This window comes from Nerophis ophidion, linkage group LG01 (genome assembly GCF_033978795.1).
Source record: "Nerophis ophidion isolate RoL-2023_Sa linkage group LG01, RoL_Noph_v1.0, whole genome shotgun sequence".
Lineage (NCBI taxonomy): Eukaryota > Metazoa > Chordata > Actinopteri > Syngnathiformes > Syngnathidae > Nerophis > Nerophis ophidion.
In genome coordinates, this window is record NC_084611.1 from 87,669,857 (window position 1) to 87,692,356 (window position 22,500).

Here is a 22,500-nt window from a genome sequence, read left to right on the forward strand (position 1 = left end):
CCAGAGGACTGGTTATTAGACTCCAAGGTAACTGTCTAATGCTATCGTTCTCGGTCGGGAGAACCCTGCTGAACGTCTTCATCAGTTCTAAAACCCCGTTGGATCAAGAAAAGGTTTGCCACAAATCTCTCTTGAAGTGCTTTAGGCTTGATCCCTAAATCCTCCCGGCGAGTTCCTCCACCGAGGACGGACTCTGTCGCCAGCCCTGCGTGAACCGGTCATTGTCAAGATTTGACCAACAGATCGAGATTCAGACCTCCTAAATAAAAGACTGTGCTAAAAATAGTCTGAGTAGGAGTCAGTGTGCAGAGTAAGCGGGACTAATGTAGCCCAGAGGACTCGTTATTGGACTCCAAGGTAACCGTCCATAAAGATACAGTAAAAAGTCTTTATGGACTTTTCCTTCTGTCCATGAAGCATGTCCTCCTGACACAGCTTCATCTATAAACCAAACACTTCCCCGTCTCATTCCCCCTCCAGCCGCAATCCCGGAGGAGCCATCCGCCTCGAGCAGGCAGAGATTGACTCGGGAACGTACGACCGGGGCGAGCAAGGTCTTCCTCGTCATTGAGTCCTGACGGAGGGAGAGACGAGGTGAGATGGACGATGTTGAATGGATGTTTTAGCATGTCACTAACGGTCGGTCACCTAACACGGTGTTCGAATATAATGCTAGCATGTGGCTCACATAGCTATGCTAGTGTTGCTAACCCAGCATATTCAAATATAATGGTCGGAAGGAGCTCACATAGCTATAGTAGTGTTGCTAACCTAGATTGATGATAAAATGTAATGTTAGCATGTTGCTAACATAGCTATGCTAGTGTTGCTAACCTAGCATGATGTTGAAATGTAATTTTAGCACATAGCTCATAGAGCTTAAATTGTGTTGCTAACATACTGTGATGGTAAAATATGATGTTAGCATGTAGCTCACATAGTGATAGTGTTTCTAACCAAGCATGATGTTAAAATATAATGGTAGAAAGGGGCTCAAGTAGCTTTAGTCGTGCTGCTAACCAAGCATGATGGTAAAATGTAATGTTAGCATGTTGCTCACATAGCTACGCTAGTTTTAATAACATTGCTTGATGTGAAAATGTAATGCTAGCATGTAGCTCACATAGCTTCGCTAGTTAAATAACATAGCTTGATTTTGAAATGTAATGCTAGCATGTAGGTCACATAGCTACGCTAGTTTCAATATTAGTTTGATGTTTAAATGTAATGCTAGCATGTAGCACACATAGCTACGCTAGTTTTAATAATAGTTTGATGTTTAAATGTAATGCTACCATGTAGCACACATAGCTACGCTAGTTTTAATAACATTGCTTGACGTAGAAATGTAATGCTAGCATGTAGCTCACATAGCTACGCTATTTAAATAACATAGCTCGATGTTGAAATGTAATGCTAACATGTAGCTCACATAGCTACTCTAGTTTTAATAATAGTTTGATGTGTAAATGTAATGCTAGCATGAAGCACACATAGCTACGCTAGTTTTAATAACATTGCTTGACGTTGAAATGTAATGTTAGCATGTAACTCACATATCTACGCTAGTTAAATAACATAGCTTGATGTTGAACTGTAATGCTAGCATGTAGCTCACATAGCGACGCTAGTTTCAATATTAGTTTGATGTTTAAATGTAATGCTAGCATGTAGCTCACATAGCTACGCTAGTTTTAATAACATTGCTTGACGTAGAAATGTAATGCTAGCATGTAGCTCACATAGCTACGCTAGTTTTAATAATAGATTGATGTTTAAATGTAATGTTAGCATGTCGCTCACATATCTACGCTAGTTAAATAACATAGCTTGATGTTGAAATGTAATGCTAGCATGTAGCTCACATAGCTACGCTAGTTTTAACAACATAGGTTGATGTTGAATAAATGCATCTTGTTCCTTCCACTCTGGTATTCAGTATGAAACATCACACCGGACTCCCGATGACACGAGACAAAATGGCAGCCAGCAAAATGTCAACATGGATTTACTTTAAGAACATTCTGTTGCACTTTCACTAATTGCCTCCCACAACGCCAGAGATGCAAACCACTTCTAGAAGGAAAAAGGTTCTGTACAAAAAAACGCACCTCCACACGTAATACGACACCACTTATTCCCAACAATAATAACAAGACACAGTATTCTACGCCATTTTTCATTTACTTCTTCCTACCTTTTTCCATATCTTTAAACCTAAAATGTAAATAATTCACACAACAAAACGTTTCACTTATTCGCTACGTGACGCTATCTAGATTTGATTTGTCAAAATACGCGATTTTTTCCGGGTCCCCACTTTTCCGTAACACCAAAAAAGTTTTAGTGTTGTGGACAGATTCGGACGTGTGCAAGCTCAAAACACATGAGGCAACTGCTAGCATGCTAACATGCTAATATTAATATTGTAGCTTTTTAGCTCATTTTGAATGACACATGCTAACTGTTAGCAGGTTAGCAATCTAACGTCCGACTGACAACTTTTTTTGGGGGGGGGGGGGGGGGGGGCTAATTTTACAGGTGTACACATCATAAATGTATATTTTGTAACTTTACTCATGCTAATGGTCAACATGCAAACTTCGGAAAGTAATTTGGCAACTGTACTCTTCCGAGTCATATTTCGATATTTCAGCCGTGCTCACTGTTAACATGTTTTTCTTTGGCAAATTACATGCATTTTATATATATATACATATATATGTATGTATGTATGTATGTATGTATGTATATATATATATATATATATGTATATATATATATATATATATATATATATATATATATATATATATACACACACACACACACACCCATGAGTTGTGTTTTTGGCCCATTTCTTGTTCTTCCGCACCCAACTCCTTCAATTATCCCTAAATGCTGTTTCATGAAACGTGGAGGCAGTGGGAACAGAAAAAGTTGGAAGCATCGAGACTTCTTTTGGAGGGACACCTGTCGGCTTTTGAAGGAGTCGGGGAATCCCTCTCTTCCCGTCTTCATCCCATTTTCTGGCATGTTGGGGAGTTTTGCACTAATTATGTCGGAGTGAAGTATTGTTTTGGATTTAGCTATCAAGCTAATTAGGACAACACTTCCTTGTTGGCCAATTACAAAGCAGGATGAAGAATTTGTTTGGCGTCGGACTGAGCTGATTTATTTCGCACATTTTTTTTTGTGTGTGTGTGTGTGTGTGTGTGTGTGTGTGTGTGTGTGCGTGCGTGCGTGCGTGCGTGTGTGTGTGTGTGTTCTTGTATTTCTACCCATTTTGAGACACCAACAGAAAAACGTAGCTTCCATATGAGTACCATTGTGTTAGTTTTAAAAGTGATCAACATATGAAATAACAAGTGTTTGTGAAAATTGGAAACGTTCCCCCTCTGGCCAACATATGTAATAAGTGTGCGTAAGAAATGAAAATGTTTATATTTGATTAAAGATTAAACACCAATTAGAAACAAAAAATCCAAACAATAAACTAAAAGCTTACTTTTTTTATATTTGCATAGTTTATATACATTACTAATGTTGTAAATATAAATCTTTACATATTTAAAAAAAAAAAAAAAAAGGGTGGTCCTAAAGAGGTAGGCATTTTTCAGAGGTCTCAAGATGGTCAGAAATACATGAATGTGTGTTTGTCTGCGTTCTTGTATTCATACTTTCTTGAGACACCAACAAGAAAAAGTAGCTTCCATATGAGGAGGTGTGAACAAGTTAGGACATAAATCACGGTCCCAATACGAAAAACCATTGCATCGAATAGGGATTGTCTAATTTGCACCCCCTGGTGGTGAAATCTTACAAAATGAGGACAGATTTTTCAAATTGACTGTGTGTCGGTTTTAAAAGTGGTCAACATATGAAATAACAAGTGTGTGTAAAAATTTGAAGGGGTTCCCCTCTGGCTACCATATGTAATAAGTGTGTGTAAGACAAATTGGCCAAAATGAATAAAAACAATAAAATAAAAATGTATATAGATATACTTTAATAACGGAGAAAATAATTAACATTTAATTCTTTTTTTTCTTTTTTTTTTACTAAAAGCAGTCTTTTTCTCACAATGTGTCGACTTTGTTCTTGTAAAAGTGGGAACAATTTCTGATATTCTTTCTGCTTCTGTAATATTGTAACATTTTCTGGGAAAATGATAACTTTTTATGTAAAATGATTACTTTTCAAAGTAAAATGGTGACATTTGTCATATCAAATTCTGACTATTATCTGAATTTTTTATCAGAATATTTAACAAATGTTACAATTTTTTTTGTTGTTCTTATAAAATAGCGACAATTAGGTGAGTAAAATTATGACTTTTGTCATCAAGTAAAATTCCGATCACTATTATAATATTGCAGAGATTTTTAAATTTCCTTATACAATTGTGACTTTTGTCGAGTAAAGTGACCACCTTTTTCATAAAATCGCCAAAATGTTAAGCTTTTTTTGTAAAATTGCGATTGTGATTGAGTAAAATTCCAACTTTTATCCTAATATCGCACGAACGTTCGGGTTTTTCTTGTAAAATTTTGACTTGCGTTGAGCAAAATTACGACTTTTATTACAACACTGCAAAAATTCCAAGTTTTTCTTGTGAAATTTTGACCTTCTCGTGAAATTCCAACTAATTTTTCACAACAAGCTTTTATATACTTGCATAGTATGTAGTTATTATTGATGTTGTAAATACAAATATTTATATATCTAAAAAGGGTGCTAAAAAGAGGCATTTTTCAGAGGTCCCCAGAAGGTATGAATTACACAAATGTGTGTGTGTGGGGAGGGATGGAGAACCATGCGAGTCCTCCCGTCTGTGACTAACGCCTCTGGGCGTCCTCCATCTTTTCATCTGCTTTCGGCCGTCACGTGTCGCCGAGCTTATCGCTGGTGTCAGCTGACACTTTCCGAGTCATGAATCCGACGCGTCCTTCACTGTGCATGCGGAGCTTTTTACCGTAGTAGTGCAGCGCTGAGTGCACTAGAAGCCCAAACTCACAAGTTTGGCTGTGGCTTATAAAACGGAGCGGCTAATTTAACAGTAATATATATATATATATATATATATATATATATATATATATAAAATGTTATGGATTAATGTTTAAGAAATAGGCAATTGCATGCAGTAGATGTCTTTTCTCTGTCAAAAAGGGAAGGACGAACACACCGAGAAAAGATAAGGTACTTTGTTAATCGATTATTTTTCAACATTCGGCTGTACCGTGTAGCAGGAATGGCGCCATGAGTAGAGCGTAGACCAAAGAGAAGAAGAGAAGGACAATGGAGACAGGAAGTCAGGTGGAGAGGAAGAAGAAGAAGAAGAAGAAGAAGAAGAAGAAGATGAAGAAAAGAGACGGACAATGGAGACAGGAAGTCAGGTGGAGAAGAAGAAGAAGAAAAAGAAAAAGGAGAAGAAAAAGAAAAACGAGAAGAAGAAAAAGAAAAAGAAGAAGAAGAATACATGGACAACAGAGACAGGAAGTCAGGTGGAGAAGAAAAAGAAGAAGAGGAAACGGAGAGTGGAGACAGGAAGTCAGGTGGAGAAGAAAAAGAAGAAAAGACAGAGAATGGAGAAAGGAAGTCAGGTGGAGAATAAGAAGAAAAAGAAGAAGAAGAAGAAGAGACGGACAATAGAGACAAGAAGTCAGGTGGAAAAGAAGAAGAGACGGACATTGGAGACAGGAAGTCAGGTGGAGAAAAAGTAGAAGAACAAGAAGAAGAACAAGAAGAAAAAAAGAGACGGACAATAGATACAGGAAGTCGGGTGGAGAAGAAGAAGAAGAAGAAGGAAAAGAAGAAGAAGAATACATGGACAACAGAGACAGGAAGTCAGGTGGAGAAGAAAAAGAAGAAGAAGAAACGGAGAGTGGAGACAGGAAGTCAGGTGGAGAAGAAAAAGAAGAAGAGACAGAGAGTGGAGAAAGGAAGTCAGGTGGAGAAGAAGAGGAAAAAGAAGAAGAAATAGAGACGGACAATGGAGACAGGAAGTCAGGTGGTGGAGAAGGAGAAGAAGAAGAACAAGTTGAAGAAGAGACAGACAATAGAGACAAGAATTCAGGTGGAGAAGAAGAAGAAGAAGAAGAAGAGGGACAATAGAGACAAGAAGTTATGTGGAGAAGAAGAAGAAGAAGGAGAAGAAGAAGAATACATGGACAACGGAGACAGGAAGTCAGGTGGAGAAGAAAAAGAAGAAGAAGAAATGGAGAGTGGAGACAGGAAGTCAGGTGGAGAAGAAAAAGAAGAAGAGACAGAGAGTGGAGAAAGGAAGTCAAGTGGAGAAGAAGAAGAAGAAGAGATGGACAATGGAGACAGGAAGTCAGGTGGTGGAGAAGAAGAAGAAGAAGAACAAGAAGAACAAGAAGAAGTTGAAGAAGTTGAAGAAGAAGAAGAGACGGACAATAGAGACAAGAAGTCAGGTGGAGTAGAAGAAGAGACGGACATTGGAGACAGGAAGTCAGGTGGTGGAGAAGAAGAAGAAAAAGGAGAAGAAGAAGAAGAGTTGGACAATAGAGACAAGAAGTTATGTGGAGAAGAAGAAGAGACGTACATTGGAGAGAGGAAGTCAGGTGGTGGAGAAGAAGAAGAAGAAGAAGAAGAAGAGACGAACAATGGAGACAGGAAGTCAGGTGGTGGAGAAGAAGAAGAAGAAGAAGTTGAAGAAGAAGAAGAGACGGACAATAGAGACAAGAAGTCAGGTGGAGAAGAAGAAGAGACGGACATTGGAGACAGGAAGTCAGGTGGAGAAGAAGAAGAAGAAGAGACGGACAAGGGAGACAGGAAGTCAGGTGGTGGAGAAGAAGAAGAAGAAGAAGAAGAAGAAGAAGAAAAAGAAGTTGAAGAAGAAGAAGAATAGACGGACAATAGAGACAAGAAGTCAGGTGGAAAAGAAAAAGAGACGGACATTGGAGACAGGAAGTCAGGTGGAGAAGAAGAAGAAGAAGAAGAAGAGACGGACATTGGAGACAGGAAGTCAGGTGGTGGAGAAGAAGAAGAAGAAGAAGAAAAAGAAGAAGAAGAGAGGGACAATAGAGACAAGAAATTATGTGGAGAAGAAGAAGAGACGGACAATAGAGACAAGAAGTCAGGTGGAGAAGAAGAAGAAGAAGAGACAGACAATAGAGACAAGAAGTCAGGTGGAAAAGAAAAAGAGACGGACATTGGAGACAGGAAGTCAGGTGGAGAAGAAGAAGAAGAAGAGACGGACAATAGAGACAAGAAGTCAGGTGGAGAAGAAGAAGAGACGGACATTGGAGACAGGAAGTCAAGTGGTGGAGAAGAAGAAAAGGAAGAAGAAGAAGAAGAAGAAGAAAAAGAAGAGGAGGGACAGTAGAGACAAGAAATTATGTGGAGAAGAAGAAGAGACGGACAATAGAGACAAGAAGTTAGGTGGAGAAGAAGAAGAAGAAGAAGAAGAAGAAGAAGAAGAAGAAGAAGAGACGGACAATAGAGACAAGAAGTCAGGTGGAGAAGAAGAAGAGACGGACATTGGAGACAGGAAGTCAGGTGGTGGAGAAGAAGAAGAAGAAGAAGAAGAAGAAGAAGAAGAAGAGGAGACGGACATTGGAGACAGGAAGTCAGGTGGTGGAGAAGAAGAAGAAGAAGTAGAAGAAGAAGAAGAAGAAGAAGAAGAAGAAGATGAGACGGACATTGGAGACAGGAAGTCAGGTGGTGGAGAAGAAGAAGAAGAAGTTGAAGAAGAAAAAGAAGAAGAAGAGACAGAGATTGGAGACAGGAAGTCAGGTGGTGGAGAAGAAGAAGAAGAAGGAGAAGATGAAGTTGAAGTTGAAGAAGAAGAAGAAGAATAAGGGACGGACATTGGAGACAGGAAGTCGGGTGGTGGAGAAGAAGAAGAAGAAGGAGAAGATGAAGTTGAAGTTGAAGTTGAAGAAGAAGAAGAAGAAGAAGAAGAAGAAGAGGAGACGGACATTGGAGACAGGAAGTCAGGTGGTGGAGAAGAAGAAGAAGAAGTAGAAGAAGAAGAAGAAGAAGAAGAGGATGAGACGGACATTGGAGACAGGAAGTCAGGTGGTGGAGAAGAAGAAGAAGAAGTAGAAGAAGAAGAAGAAGTTGAAGAAGAAAAAGAAGAAGAAGAGACAGAGATTGGAGACAGGAAGTCAGGTGGTGGAGAAGAAGAAGAAGAAGGAGAAGATGAAGTTGAAGAAGAAGAAGAAGAAGAAGGGACGGACAATTGGAGACAGGAAGTCGGGTGGTGGAGAAGAAGAAGAAGAATTAGAAGATGAAGAAGAAGAAGAAGAAGAAGAAGAAGAAGAAGAAGAGGAGACGGACATTGGAGACAGGAAGTCAGGTGGTGGAGAAGAAGAAGAAGAAGTAGAACAAGAAGAAGAGGATGAGACGGACATTGGAGACAGGAAGTCAGGTGGTGGAGAAGAAGAAGAAGAAGTAGAAGAAGAAGAAGAAGTTGAAGAAGAAAAAGAAGAAGAAGAGACAGAGATTGGAGACAGGAAGTCAGGTGGTGGAGAAGAAGAAGAAGAAGGAGAAGATGAAGTTGAAGTTGAAGAAGAAGAAGAAGGGACGGACATTGGAGACAGGAAGTCGGGTGGTGGAGAAGAAGAAGAAGAAGGAGAAGATGAAGTTGAAGTTGAAGAAGAAGAAGAAGAAGGGACGGACATTGGAGACAGGAAGTCGTGTGGTGGAGAAAAAGAAGAAGAAGGAGAAGAAGAAGAATAGTTGGACAATAGAGACAAGAAGTTATGTGGAGATGAAGAAGAGACGGACAATGGAGACAGGAAGTCAGGAAGACTCTCCATCAGTAGAAAACATCAAAGGAGGTCCAAGCTTCATGGAAGAAAAAAGGATGACTGGAAGGATTTGATAGTAAATCCTGCATACTTCCAGCCATGAGCGGCATGTTAATGCAGAATGACGTCTGAACTTCCGACGCACCCGAGAGCCTCAACGCACGCCGACCACGCCATCTCCGCCTGCACGGGAGGAATGTGATGTGGCGGGAAAGTCCTGATTCTCAAAGCCGACGTGACCGGGCGCCGTCGGCAGCGAGGTGCGTATGCAAATAAGTCAAACAGAAGACGGAGAGCTGCTGGCGTCTTGTCCGAGAAGACCGCACGCAAAAGCTTGCGGCGGAAATAAATATTCACGGACGAGCACCGACTATCCCAGGGGGCAACTTCTGGATTTGTCCTCCAAAATTGACGTCAACAAAAGCAAAAGACAACACAGCACGTTTAAAACTGCACCGCCAGGTGGATGTAGTATCTGTTAACACACCAAACAACATGGAAGTTTTTGTAAAACCTGAGAAGGAGGAAGTGATGTAGAAAAAGAAGAGGACGAAGAAAAAGTGAGATAAGTCTGTGATATGCGATACAAATAGTCACAAAGTTGTCCGGTTTACATCTAAACCTTCAATAACCACATCATTTATTGTTTTTATGTCATGAATAACCTCCTAGGACAATTCACATCACCCTAAATCTAATATGGACTATAAAATGAAGCAATCACTGACAACGCCTGTGTGGAGGGGGCGCGTGGTCTGTGGCCCTGCTGCGGAGCAAGGTGTGTAAGGACCGGCCTCGAAACCAGCGGCAGGTGAGTAGATTGCCCAGCTGGGACTTGTTATCTAATCACCTGTCACCCTTATTAGCAGCAGCCGGAATGAGACACGTTTTTGGGAGTTTGAGCAGAGTAAGACTCACGCACAGAGCCAGAAAGCAGAGACACGCCGGACTGAAAAGTCCAAACATAAATTGCTGTCATGAATAACCTGCCAGGACAATTCACATCACCCTAAATCTAATATGGACTATAAAATGAAGCAATCACTGACAACGCCTGTGTGGAGGGGGGGCGTGGTCTGCGGCCCTGCCGCGGAGCAAGGTGTGTAAGAACCGGCCTCGAAGCCAGCGGCAGCAGGTGAGTAGATTGCCCAGCTGGGTATGGTTATCTAATCACCCGTCGGCCTTTATTAGCAGCAGCCGGAACGAGACACGTTTTTAGGAGTTGGAGCAGAGCAAGACACACGCACAGAGCCAGAAAGCAGAGACACGCCGGACTGAAAGGTCCTAAAATATGAATTGCTGTCGTGAATAACCTCCTAGGACAATTCACATCACCCTAAATCTAATATGGACTATAAAATGAAGCAATCACTGACAACGCCTGTGTGGAGGGGGGGGGGGGGGGGGGGGCATGGTCTGCGGCCCTGCTGCGGAACACGGTGTGTGAGAACTGGCCTCGAAGCCAGCGGCAGTTGAGTAGATTGCCCAGCTGGGACTTGTTATCTAATCACCTGTCACCCTTATTAGCAGCAGCCGGTACGAGACACATTTTTGGGAGTTGTAGCAGAGCGAGACACATGCACAAAGCCAGAAAGCAGAGAACCGCCGGACTTAAAAGTCCTAAAATATATATTGCTGAAAAAGCAACCGAGACTTGTGTGTGGCAATAAAAGCGATAACATCCCGGACTCGGACCAAAGTTACACTTCATGAGTTGTGAGCGTTAAAGGGTTAAAGAGCGAAGTTTGCTGTCAAGTGTTTGAAAAGTGGTCCATCAGGCTAACTTTAGGTGAGTGAGTGAGATGATCTTCAGGATATTACTTCTCTCTCTCTCTCTCTTGCTCTCCTTCGCTCCGTCTCATCTGCCGTCGTCCGCAATGAACCGGGCAATCTTCAAATAAACCTGCACGTCTCCTCACACCTGGCGACGTGGAATTACCACTCACTGCTCCTCACACTTTAGCTCCGCAGATGGAGGAGGAGGAGAAGAAGGAAATGAAGGAGGAGGAGAAAAGAAAAAAACGAGGATGACGAGAAAGAGGAAGAAGAAAAAGAAGAAGAAGAACAACAAAAAGATGAGGAGGAGGAACAAGAGTAGGAAGAATACGAGAAATAAGAAAGAAGGAGGAGGAGAAAGACGACGAAAATTCAGGGGAAAAGAGGAACATCTGGCAGAAGAAGAAGAAAATCAAAGAAGAGGAAGAAAAATGACAAAGAAAAAACAGAAGAGGGAGAGAGACGGGTAAAAAAGGAACTAGACAAAGAAAAAGGAAGACTTAAAAGAAAGCATAGAAAGAGAATACGTAGAAAAAGAACAAATATAAAAAAAAGAAGTAGTAAAAATAAAAAAAGAAGAAGAAAGAAGGAAAAAAGAAGTAGTGGAAAGAAAAGGAAAGATCCAGAAAAAATTGAAGATGAAGAAAGAAAAAAGGAACGAGGAAGAAGGAAAACAAGAAAAAGACAGAAAAATAAAAGGAAAAGAAAAAAGAAGAGGAAATAACAAGAAGAAAACGAAAATCGAAGAAAGACAAAAGAAAGGACAAGGAAGAAAGATGAAAGGAGAGAGACAAAGGAGGAGAATGAACACAAACAAAAAGAAAGAAGATGAAGAAAGAAAGAAGGACGAAGGAACGAGGAAGATGAAGAAATAACAAAGAAAAAGAAGTAAGAAGAAAAAAGAAGAAAGAAAAAAGGAGGAAGAAAAAAAGAAGTCAGAAGAAGAACAAGAAGAAAGAAGGAGGAGAATAGGAAAGAGCAAGAAGAAAAAAAAAGAAGATCCATCCATCCATCCATCCATTTCTACCGCTTATTCTGTTTAGGGGTTGCGCGGGGTGCTGGCGCCTATCTCAGCGACAATTGGGCGGAGGGCGGTGTACACCCTGGACAAGTAGCCACCTCATCGCAGAAGAAAGAAGATGAAGAAATAAATAAGGAAAGAAAGGAGAAGAAGAAGAAGAAGGAGAAAAAGAAAAAGAAAGAGAAGAGGAAGAAGAAAAAGAAAAAGAAGAAGAAGGAAAAGAAAGTAGAAGAGGAAGAAGAAAAAGAAAGAAAGAAGAAAGAAAAGAAGAACGAAGAGGAAGAAGAAGAAGAAAAAAAAGTAGAAGAGGAAGAAGATGAAAGAAAGAAAATAGAAAAGAAAGAAGAGGACGAAAGAAAGAAGAAGAGGAAGAAGGAGAAAAAAGAAGAGGAAGAAAGAAATAAATAAAGAAAGAAAGAAGTAGAAGGAGAAAGAAGGAGAGAAAAGAGGAAGTGTGTGAGATGAGCTGAGTGCTGCAATGAAGGAGTCGCATGTGCACTAACGAGCGTCCATCTTGCTAACGAGCTGGCACACAAGTGAAAGATCAAAGACTACTTCCTGCTTGACGACATCCAATAATAACACATGTTGAGGCAGGCACGTCCAGGCTGGGTTGCCATGGCGACACATGTTCAGGACGTGCACACAAACTTGATGCTTACAAAACACTGCTACACCTGCATGAATAGTCCCGCCCACAACCATCCATATATGGTCATGCCAGTAAACTCATGAATATGGTAATGAGGCAAAGCATCACATTTGAAACAAGAGTATTTTAAAAATAATAATCGGAATTTAATATCAATCTATTTTTTAATTAAAATAATACTTGCCAATTTATACATAAATGTATAATTTTGATACATTTTATTGTTATTTATTATATATTTAATAATTTAAATCATTATCACATTATTATTTCATATCAATCAATACTTGACCAATCATACCATCTAAATAACCAAATTTCCCTGAAAGAACTCTCCTGAAGGAATCAATAAAGTACTATCCAAACATAATGATTATTTTTATATTAGACATTTTATTTTGTCGTCTTATATTCTGTACAAATATCTCAACCAATAATGTGTTTTTTTTTGTATGACTGTTTAACTTGTAAAAAAAACATTTGAGATGTACTAATAATAATAATATAGATTACATAGTACACATAACATTAATATAGAGTACATAGTGATTGTGTACATGCAGCGTTTGAATTCTCGAAAGCTAAATATATTGAAAAATGACAAACTAAACGATGTTCTAAATTAATAGCCCAATTTTATCCAGCAAAATATATCCATTAAAACCACAATTACAATATAACTACATGAATTCAGCTCTAAATGCAGCAAATACTAAATATCAGTTATATATGTGTTATACATCGTGTTTTATTAGTGGTTGATTTCATGGTGACATCATCAGGTTGTTTATTTCCGTGTCTGAATTTTTTTTTTTTTACATGATTTGGTCGAGAGAATGTGTATAAATCGCAACTTTCATATGCATACACTGGAAATTCTGGACTATAAACCGCTACTTTTTTTCCTACGCTTTGAACCCTGCGGCTTACAAAACGGTGTGGCTTATTTATGGGTTTTCCCAATTGCAAATACTTAAAAAAACAAAAAAAAAAACAAGCAAAGACACAAAAAGTGTGTTAATGTTTGTGCTATTTCGCCATCTTTTGGTTGAGTTTGCTCACTGCCTGTGTCGTTCCGTCCTCTAACCGTCCGTAACGTATCTACTCTTAAATATTCTTCATTCATCACTCCAAGCAACATTTGTAAGTTTCACAATATAACTAAAACTATTCTGACTTACTAATGATGAGGTGGCGTCTCGTCCAGGGTATGCCCCGCCTTCCGCCCTAATGCATTTGAGATAGGCTCCAGCACCCCCTGCCACCCCGAAAGGGACAAACTGTAGAAAATGGATGAATGGATGGCTATTCTTACATACTAAAGCGTCCCACGTGTGATGTCTATAGGAGTGTTTTTATGCATATTTATACGAGCCATCGTAATGTAATCAAGCTGGCGTCGTTAGCATTAGCTAATATGCTAACACATCTACAACTGTGTTAGTACTATTAACGTAAAATGTTCATTATTTTTGTTTTGTTTGAGATTCGTTAATTCACCGAAACGTCACCGTTTAGCGAAATGGAGAGCTGGCTTGCATAGCCAGCGGGTCCATGACTTCTGTTTTGTTTGATCAGCCGTTTTACTACCTTGTTACAATTAAGGTATGTAAATAAGCATTTATTGAATATTTTTTGTATAAATAACCAATTTCACAATTCATATATCTGCGACTTATGTGCGGCTAATATATGGAAATAAAGTTTTGTTCAAAATTTTTGTCGGAGGGGCTTATGTACGGGTAGTCCGGAATATACTGCAAAAAAAAGTTGCTTCCGCACATTTCCCCCCCAGGCTGACACAACTTTTATGTTCTCAACAAACTTTACAAATGAGACGTCTGCTCTCGAAGTTGGTACTCATAAAAAAAAAAAATGTCGCTTATTGCAGTTCTGCTGACAAAACTAACCCCGCCAAAGTAAAAGCCTGCGTCCCAAAACAATAAACTTCCTCAAGACTCGGTTGCTGAGTGTGCAGATTTTTTGACAAAGTTGTCCTGTCCTAAACCGGAAAAACCGGAGACAAGTGTTCAGTACTAAAACATCCAACTGTAAACTATTAGTGTGATCTACCAAGACCGCGTGTACAACTCCTAACTGGTGCAAACCGCCTTATTTGCTAGGTTTTTAAACCTGTGCCAAAAAATTATAATACGTGCCACTTTTTATGGGCAATTCAGAGGCAGGTCCGCAGTGCATCAGTACAGGAATCCATTCGGAATGTTCCAGGGGCAAGAAAATGCATATTGCAAGAATTTTTCATGGGCATATTTACTTTTTGGCACCAACCGAATCCCGCAGGATCTACCTGGCGATGATCCACATAAAAATCCAACCGTGCTATGATTCGCTTACAGCACCCGGGTGGCGTGTGACCTCACTCCAGCAGCACTGAGAGCCAACTCAGCCAAACCACCTCTAGGTAATGTTGCAATTTTCAATGCCAAAAAGAAATTGAGTAAGAAAAAAAAATACAAGTAAAGTAAGGCTCCACTTTTCCCCAAAAAAAATGTGCTAGCTTGATGCTAATATACATTGGCTTTGCTATTGACATGCTACAGATTAGCATTGGTGACTTTTCATGGCCTTTTCCCAACACCTTCCAAATGCGTTATTGTAAACTACAACTAACATGCACGCTGCAATCGCCTTGTGCGTAACAAGTACGATACTTACAGTACAAACACTTTTTAGAGCGCGACAAAAGACAACCAATTAGCCAACACTACTGCCATCTAATTGCGAATGTAATTGAGACTCAGAAATGTGATAACAAAACAACTGGATAGTGATATCATCTTTAAATCTTGCAATAAAAAACTATTAACACACACAAAATTGAATTAAATTGGTATAGGTTGGTACTGGTATCGATTTCCAGGTACATTATCGGTTCAAATGTGAACGGTACCTATGCCTGTATAGGAAATATTAGAAAAGAGCTCCTATATGGAAAAAAAAAAACAATTTAATTTGTTTTAATCAACCCCTCAAGTCACCCGGCAGCTTTAAAATTATAAAATGATATTGCTGAATCGACAAAATGTCTAATATTTGTACTTTTCACAGTGCATGTATGGACGTAGGACGCTCATTATCCACAACTGCCAGTTTTGCAAATCCTTTCTCTGCATGCTAAGTAAAGATGCAAAAAAGTGACCGCAGAACAGTTTTAGGCTTGATAAATCAAACTGGGTCTGCCGAGTAATTTCTGTGCATGTGCATCTTCCCCTCCCAGCCTTGTGGGCGTTTGAGGATAAGCATATATTTTGTATATCCACGGCTTAACGGATTGCACGCCTTATTCTGCTCACGAGTTTTGTAGATGAGCTATAAACGTGTTTTAATACAGGCAAACTTTAGTAGATCAGGTTCAGAAGATGTCAGGTTCAAACACTGATGACGTCTATTAAACAAGACAAGAAGCAAGGAATTAAACAGAGACATAATTCAATTTAGCTCAATTGAGGAGAAACGCGTACCCTTGTACAGTGTCGTCCCACGTGATGACGAAAGATTGTATAGATATTTGGACTTTCCCTGATTACATGACAACAGCTGTTTCTAAGGGAAGGGGGTCGTAAACAGCCATCGCCTTTGGTTACAAAACAGTGCAAAGAAAAGGTGACTGGAGGGAGGTCAGGCCCTGCCTCCTCTCTGCTTTGTAGATCTCAGGCCAAGACAACATTTTCCTTCAAAGAAACCCACACCGTCATGTCGCTTCCCATCCCACACGGTGGAGTTTTACAAGTCTTTTGATTGGTAAGACCAAAGACAGCTTTTGTCTGCTTGCCGGGAACTCATTGAAACACAAAGGTTTGTGATAACTTAGACACAATTATTCTGACAGAAATACTCTTGACAGTAAAGTCAAGTCATATTCAAACGCTGCCAAGCGGCGGACAAAAGCTTCCGAGTGGAGGACCGCAAAGTCCAATTATGTTAATGTCTGACAAAAATCCATAACAACTTTGGTGAGCACACGATGACGTAAATGTGAGCGTTTCTCGTCTAAGTTGTTGTTGTTGTTTCTTTCCTTTCTACAGTTTGTGCTAAAAGTAGAACTACAGCAGATCCACGCTGTCGTTCACAAAGTAGTACCAGGCAACGAATGTGCGTGTTGCACAAGAGACATGTTGTGATCAAGACCTGTTTGTGTGTCCCACATGGTGATTGTTTTTCTACGAGTCCAAAAAAAAAAGCTAAATAAATCAGAGAGAAACTTCCCTAAACTAACTTTTGTGTTCCAGATAACAGCAATTATTCACACTTGTTGAAAAAACAAAAAAAAAAACATTTATATGTATACATACATACATACATACATACATACATACATACATACATACATACATATATATATATATATATATATATATATATATATATATATACACAAACACTCACGCACACACAAGCCAATAATTTGTTGAATGAAAAATAAGAACCAGGATTCAATGAGTTGATCCACAAAAACGTGTTGTCGACATAAAAGTGCCTGACCTAAATGTGTATTTTTCTTATTTTGTGTTAAAAAAAAAATATATATATACATACACCCACACATATACACACCATAAATATATACATACATACGTATACATATATATGTACAAATATAAACACATAAATACAGTATATACACGTATGTATCAATGTATATATATGTATATATATTATAGACACATGTATACGTACGTATATATAGATATACAGTGAAGTGAAGTGAATTATATTTATATAGCGCTTTTTCTCTCGTGACTCAAAGCGCTTTACATAGTGAAACCCAATATCGAAGTAACATTTAAACCAGTGTGGTTGGCACTGGGGGCAGGTGGGTAAAGTGTCTTGCCCAAGGACACAACGGCAGTGACTAAGCTGTCAGAAGCGGGGATTGAACCTGCAACCCTCAAGTTGCTGACACGGCCACTCTACCAACCGAGCTATACCGCCCTATACACACACATATACAGTTTACATCTATCTATGTGTGTGTATATACATAAATATATTTATATAGAAATATATATGTATCTATATTTATATATATACACATACATATAGATATATATATATATAGATACATATATATATCTATATGTATGTGTATATATATATATACATATATATATATATATATGTGTGTGTATAAACATACATACATACATATACATATATACATACATAGATGTATATATATATATATATATATATGTATATGTATATATATATATATATATATATATATATGTATATATATGTATATATATATATATATATATATATATATATATATATATATATATATATATATATATATTTCATAGTCACATAACTTGGGATTTGACGTATGCTAACTTTTTTCTTAGCTAATTTTACATGCATACACTTCATAGTCATAACTTGGTACTTGACATATTTTAACTGTTAGCATGCTAATTTTTTGAGGCAAATTTTACATACATATGCTTTGTAGTTATATAACTCGGTACTTCACACCTTGTAATTGTTGGCATGATAACGTTAGTACGGAGCCCCTACAGGCACATGGGGGAAATGTTTTTGTTTTTTTGGGGGGAGGGGGGTATTTTGTACGTTAGCATCGATTTAAAAAACCAAAAAATTCCAAGAGAGACGAGAGTCAAGTAAGTAAACCTCACAAAAAGTCTGCACTCTTAGCAGCCCTTGATTTATGTTCCCAGCCAGGCTGCAATGGAAAAAAATAAAAAACACTTTTTACCGCCTGGAAGATGACAGGCAGTCAGCGACGTGATGGACGGCTCCGACATTAAATCGCCAAAGTCCGAGATTTGACACAAAATCTTTCTCTTTTTTTTTTTTGTGCATTTTTTTCCCTCCCCCTTGCAGACGGAGCAACAAAGCCTGCGAGAGTGAAGAAGTGACACATCCAACAATGGCTGACAAAACAAGAGCACTCCGGCTCCAAAGTGAGTCACTGGGGGGAGAAAAACCTCATTTGGCTCCAAAAAATATCAAGTCATGTTCAAGTCCTGAATGCAACTTGCTCTTAACTTTCTGCTCCGCTGCTCCCAGTCCGTGGAACGCTCTCCCTGACCACCTGAGGGCACCACAGACTGTGGATGCTTTTAAAAAAAAGGCTTAAAAAGCCTTTTTATAGACATGCACGCTGGTTCTAGCTATTGGGCTGTTTATAGATTTATATTTTATTTATTGTTATTATATTTTTATTATTATTATCATCATTATTATTATTATTTTTTTTTTTTACACTGTAGCACTTTGAGGTTGTTTGCTCAACGTAAAGTGCTTTTTTACAAATACAATCTATTATTATTAACTGCACTGACAGAATTGATTATTGACTATTTTATTGATTATGGGACAAGCAGTAGAAAATGGATGGATGGTACTTTTTCCTCACTTATTGTTTGTCTTTGGAACACAAATGCAGCGTTTTTTCAACCTTTTTTGGAGCCAAGGCCCATTCTTTGCGTTGAAAAAAATGGAGAGGCACACCACCAGTAGAAATTACAAAAAAAAAAAGAAATCAGTCGACAGTAAAAAGTCATCGTTGCAATTGTTAGATATGACTTTAAACCATAACCAAGCATGCATCACTATAGCTCTTGTCTCAAAGTAGGTGTACTGTCACCACCTATCGCCGTGACTTTTTGGGACTTGATTGCGGTTTTCCTGTGTGTAGTGTTTTAGTTCTTAGTAACCAAAGGCAATGGCTGTTGATGACCACTGTCCCTTAGAAACATCTCTTGCCATGTAAGCAGGGAAAGTGCAAATAAAAGATCTTTCGTCAGAGCGTTTCTACGCCTTTCTCCTCAATTGAGCTAAATTGAATTCTGTCTCTGTTTAATCCCTTGCTTCTTGTCTTGTTCAATAAATGTCATCAGTGTTTGAACCTGACAACAGATGTGTGTGTTACCCATACCTTTAGCATGAATACGCCCCCACAACATCACAGATGCTTGCTTTTCAACGTTGCGCCTATAACAATACGGACAGCCACGACATTATGTTCTTTACAAGTGTATGTAAACTTTTGACCACGACCATATAGCATAGCATAGGTTTCATTTGTGTTTTTGTCGTTTTTTTTTTACATTCTTTTGTATAAATTCCGACTCCTTAAATGATTTTCTTTCGCAAACATTTCCAAGTGTCAGGAAAATTGTATCTAAGTTATCAGAAAACTTTGTGTTGTATTGAGCTCAGCTCGCTCAGCGAGAGGACAACAGCTGTCTTTGATCCTACCAAGCAAAAGGCTTGTAAAACCCCACTGTTTAGGATGGGAAGCGACATGAAGGTGTCGGTGTCTTTGCTGTATTGCAAGGTGTTTCAAACTCTGGCCCGCCGTGTAATTTAATTTGGCCCTTGAGGCAATATCAATGTAGCATTAGAGCTGGCCCGTCGGTGTTATACAGCGTCGGTGCCGCTGTATAAATGCTGATTATCGGTCCTGCTAGACACCGACCTCTATTTAATAATACAACTTTAACATTTGACAACCGAATAATAAAACAAGGTGACTCGGTAAAAAATCTGGGTATTATCTTCAACCCAACTCTCTCCTTTGAGTCACACATTAAAAGCGTTACTAAAACGGCCTTCTTTCATCTCCGTAATATCGCTAAAATTCGCTCCATTTTGTCCACTAAAGACGCCGAGATCATTATCCATGCGTTTGTTACGTCTCGTCTCGATTACTGTAACGTATTATTTTCGGGTCTCCCCATGTCTAGCATTAAAAGATTACAGTTGGTACAAAATGCGGCTGCTAGACTTTTGACAAGAACAAGAAAGTTTGATCACATTACACCTGTACTGGCTCACCTGCACTGGCTTCCTGTGCACTTAAGATGTGACTTTAAGGTTTTATTACTTCCGTATAAAATACTACATGGTCTAGCTCCAGCCTATCTTGCCGATTGTATTGTACCATATGTCCCGGCAAGAAATCTGCTTTCAAAGGACTCCGGCTTATTAGTGATTCCTAGAGCCCAAAAAAAGTCTGCGGGCTATAGAGCGTTTTCCGTTCGGGCTCCAGTACTCTGGAATGCCCTCCCGGTAACAGTTCGAGATGCTACCTCAGTAGAAGCATTTAAGTCTCACCTTAAAACTCATCTGTACTCTAGCCTTTAAATAGACCTCCTTTTTAGACCAGTTGATCTGCCGCTTCTTTTCTTTCTCCTATGTCCCCCCCTCCCTTGTGGAGGGGGTCCGGTCCGATGACCGTGGATGAAGTACTGGCTGTCCAGAGTCGAGACCCAGGATGGACCGCTCGTCGGGACCCAGGATGGACCGCTCGCCTGTGTATCGGTTGGGGACATCTCCACGCTGCTGATCCGCCTCCGCTTGAGATGGTTTCCTGTGGACGGGACTCTCGCTGCTGTCTTGGATCCGATTTGAACTGAACTCTCGCGGCTGTGTTGGAGCCACTATGGATTGAACTTTCACAGTATCATGTTAGACCCGCTCGACATCCATTGCTTTCGGTCCCCTAGAGGAGGGGGGGGGGGGTTTGCCCACATCAGAGGTCCTCTCCAAGGTTTCTCATAGTCAGCTTTGTCACTGGCGTCCCACTGGATGTGAATTCTCCCTGCCCACTGGGTGTGAGTTTCCCTTGCCCTTTTGTGGGTTCTTCCGAGGATGTTGTAGTCGTAATGATTTGTGCAGTCCTTTGAGACATTTGTGATTTGGGGCTATATAAATAAACATTGATTGATTGATTGATTTAACACCGCATTCACCGCTAATACTCATACTTGCCAACCCTCCTAATTTTCCCGGTAGACTCCCGAAGTTCAGTGCCCCTCCCGAAAATCTCCCGGGGCATCCATTCTCCCGAATTTCTAACGATTTCGACCTGGACAACCTGTCGTCACGTCCGCTTTTCCTCCATAATAACAGCGAGTCACAAAATATTTGTGGCTTTTCAACACACACACACAAGTGAATGCAAGGCATACTTGGTCAACAGCCATACAGGTCACACTGAGGATGGCCGTATAAACAACTTTAGCACTGTTACAAATATGCGCCACACTGTGAACCCACACCAAACAAGAATGCCAAACACATTTCGGGGGAACATCCGCACCATAACACAACAGAACAAATACCCAGAAACCCTTGCAGCACTAACTCTTCCGGGAAACTTCCAGCAAACTGACCAATAATTAACGTTTTATTCGTGCATTTTCTCTTGCTACTTCAAGGCTTGAATGTTTGATTCATTCATTATTGTTATTTTATTATTAGTCTGTGGAAAAAAATTTATATTTACCTCAGAAGATTGCAAATAGAAAAAAAAGACATACATTTTTTATTTCAATTTTATTTGATATGGCATTGATATTCTTTTAATTATTATTATTATTATTATTTGAAACTGGATTTTGCATGTCACTAAAGTTATATAAGCCTTGCGGCATAGCTCGGTTGGTAGAGTGGCCGTGCCAGCAACTTGAGGGTTGCAGGTTCGATTCCCGCTTCCGCCATCCTAGTCACTGTCGTTGTGTCCTTGGGCAAGACACTTTACTCACCTGCTCCCAGTGCCACCCACACTGGTTTAAATGTAACTTAGATATAGGGTTTCACTATGTAAAGCGCTTTGAGTCACTAGAGAAAAGCGTTATATAAATATAATTCACAATTCTTGTTCAATATTTAATGCAAAACTTGTTTGGGTCCCTTTTAAAAGGTTCATTTGTTCAACCTTGGCCCGCGGCTTTGTTCCGTTTAAAATTTTGGCCCACTCTGTATTTGAGTTTGACACCCCTGCTGTATTGTAATCCACAGGAAGGTATCGTCTTGACCCGAGATCTACAAAGCGGAGCGGAAGCAGGACCTGACGCAAGCTCCAGGCACCTTTTCTTTAAACTGTTTTGTAACCAAAAGCGATGGCTGTTTATGACCACCGTCCCTTAGAAACAGCAGTTGCCAAGTAATCAAGGAGAGTCCAAATAAAAGAGGAGGCGTGCAATCTTTCGTCAGAGCGTGGGACGACACTCTACAAGGTGTACAGTGTCTACGCGTTTCTCCTCAATTGAGCTAAATTGAATTCCGTCTCAGTTTAATTCCTTGCTTCTTGTCTCGTTCAATAGATGTCATCCGTGTTTGAACCTGACACCAAGGTTTTGGAGCGGCGTATCGGTGGTAAAAGTGAACGTTTATTTCATTTCCAAGAAAAAAATCCATCTCCGCCACGACGCTTTAGAGCGCTGGGTTCCTCACGCATCTCGTTAGCGTGGCCCCCGAACGTGTCCAGGTTGCTG

The 22,500-nt window shown here is 39.6% G+C and overlaps 1 protein-coding gene across 1 annotated transcript; it reads left to right on the forward strand.

Annotated features, from left to right (window-relative positions):
• Positions 1-5,348: 5,348 nt before the first annotated feature.
• Positions 5,349-12,042, forward strand: LOC133561443 (uncharacterized; the record flags this gene model as incomplete). The annotated part of the gene is given in 7 exon segments (XM_061914762.1): positions 5,349-5,540; positions 5,792-5,887; positions 6,816-6,894; positions 7,288-7,347; positions 10,791-10,855; positions 11,433-11,490; positions 11,696-12,042. Coding segments are annotated over 7 exon segments (897 nt in total), but the record flags the coding sequence as incomplete, so codon positions are not given.
• Between the last annotated feature and the right edge of the window lie 10,458 nt (positions 12,043-22,500).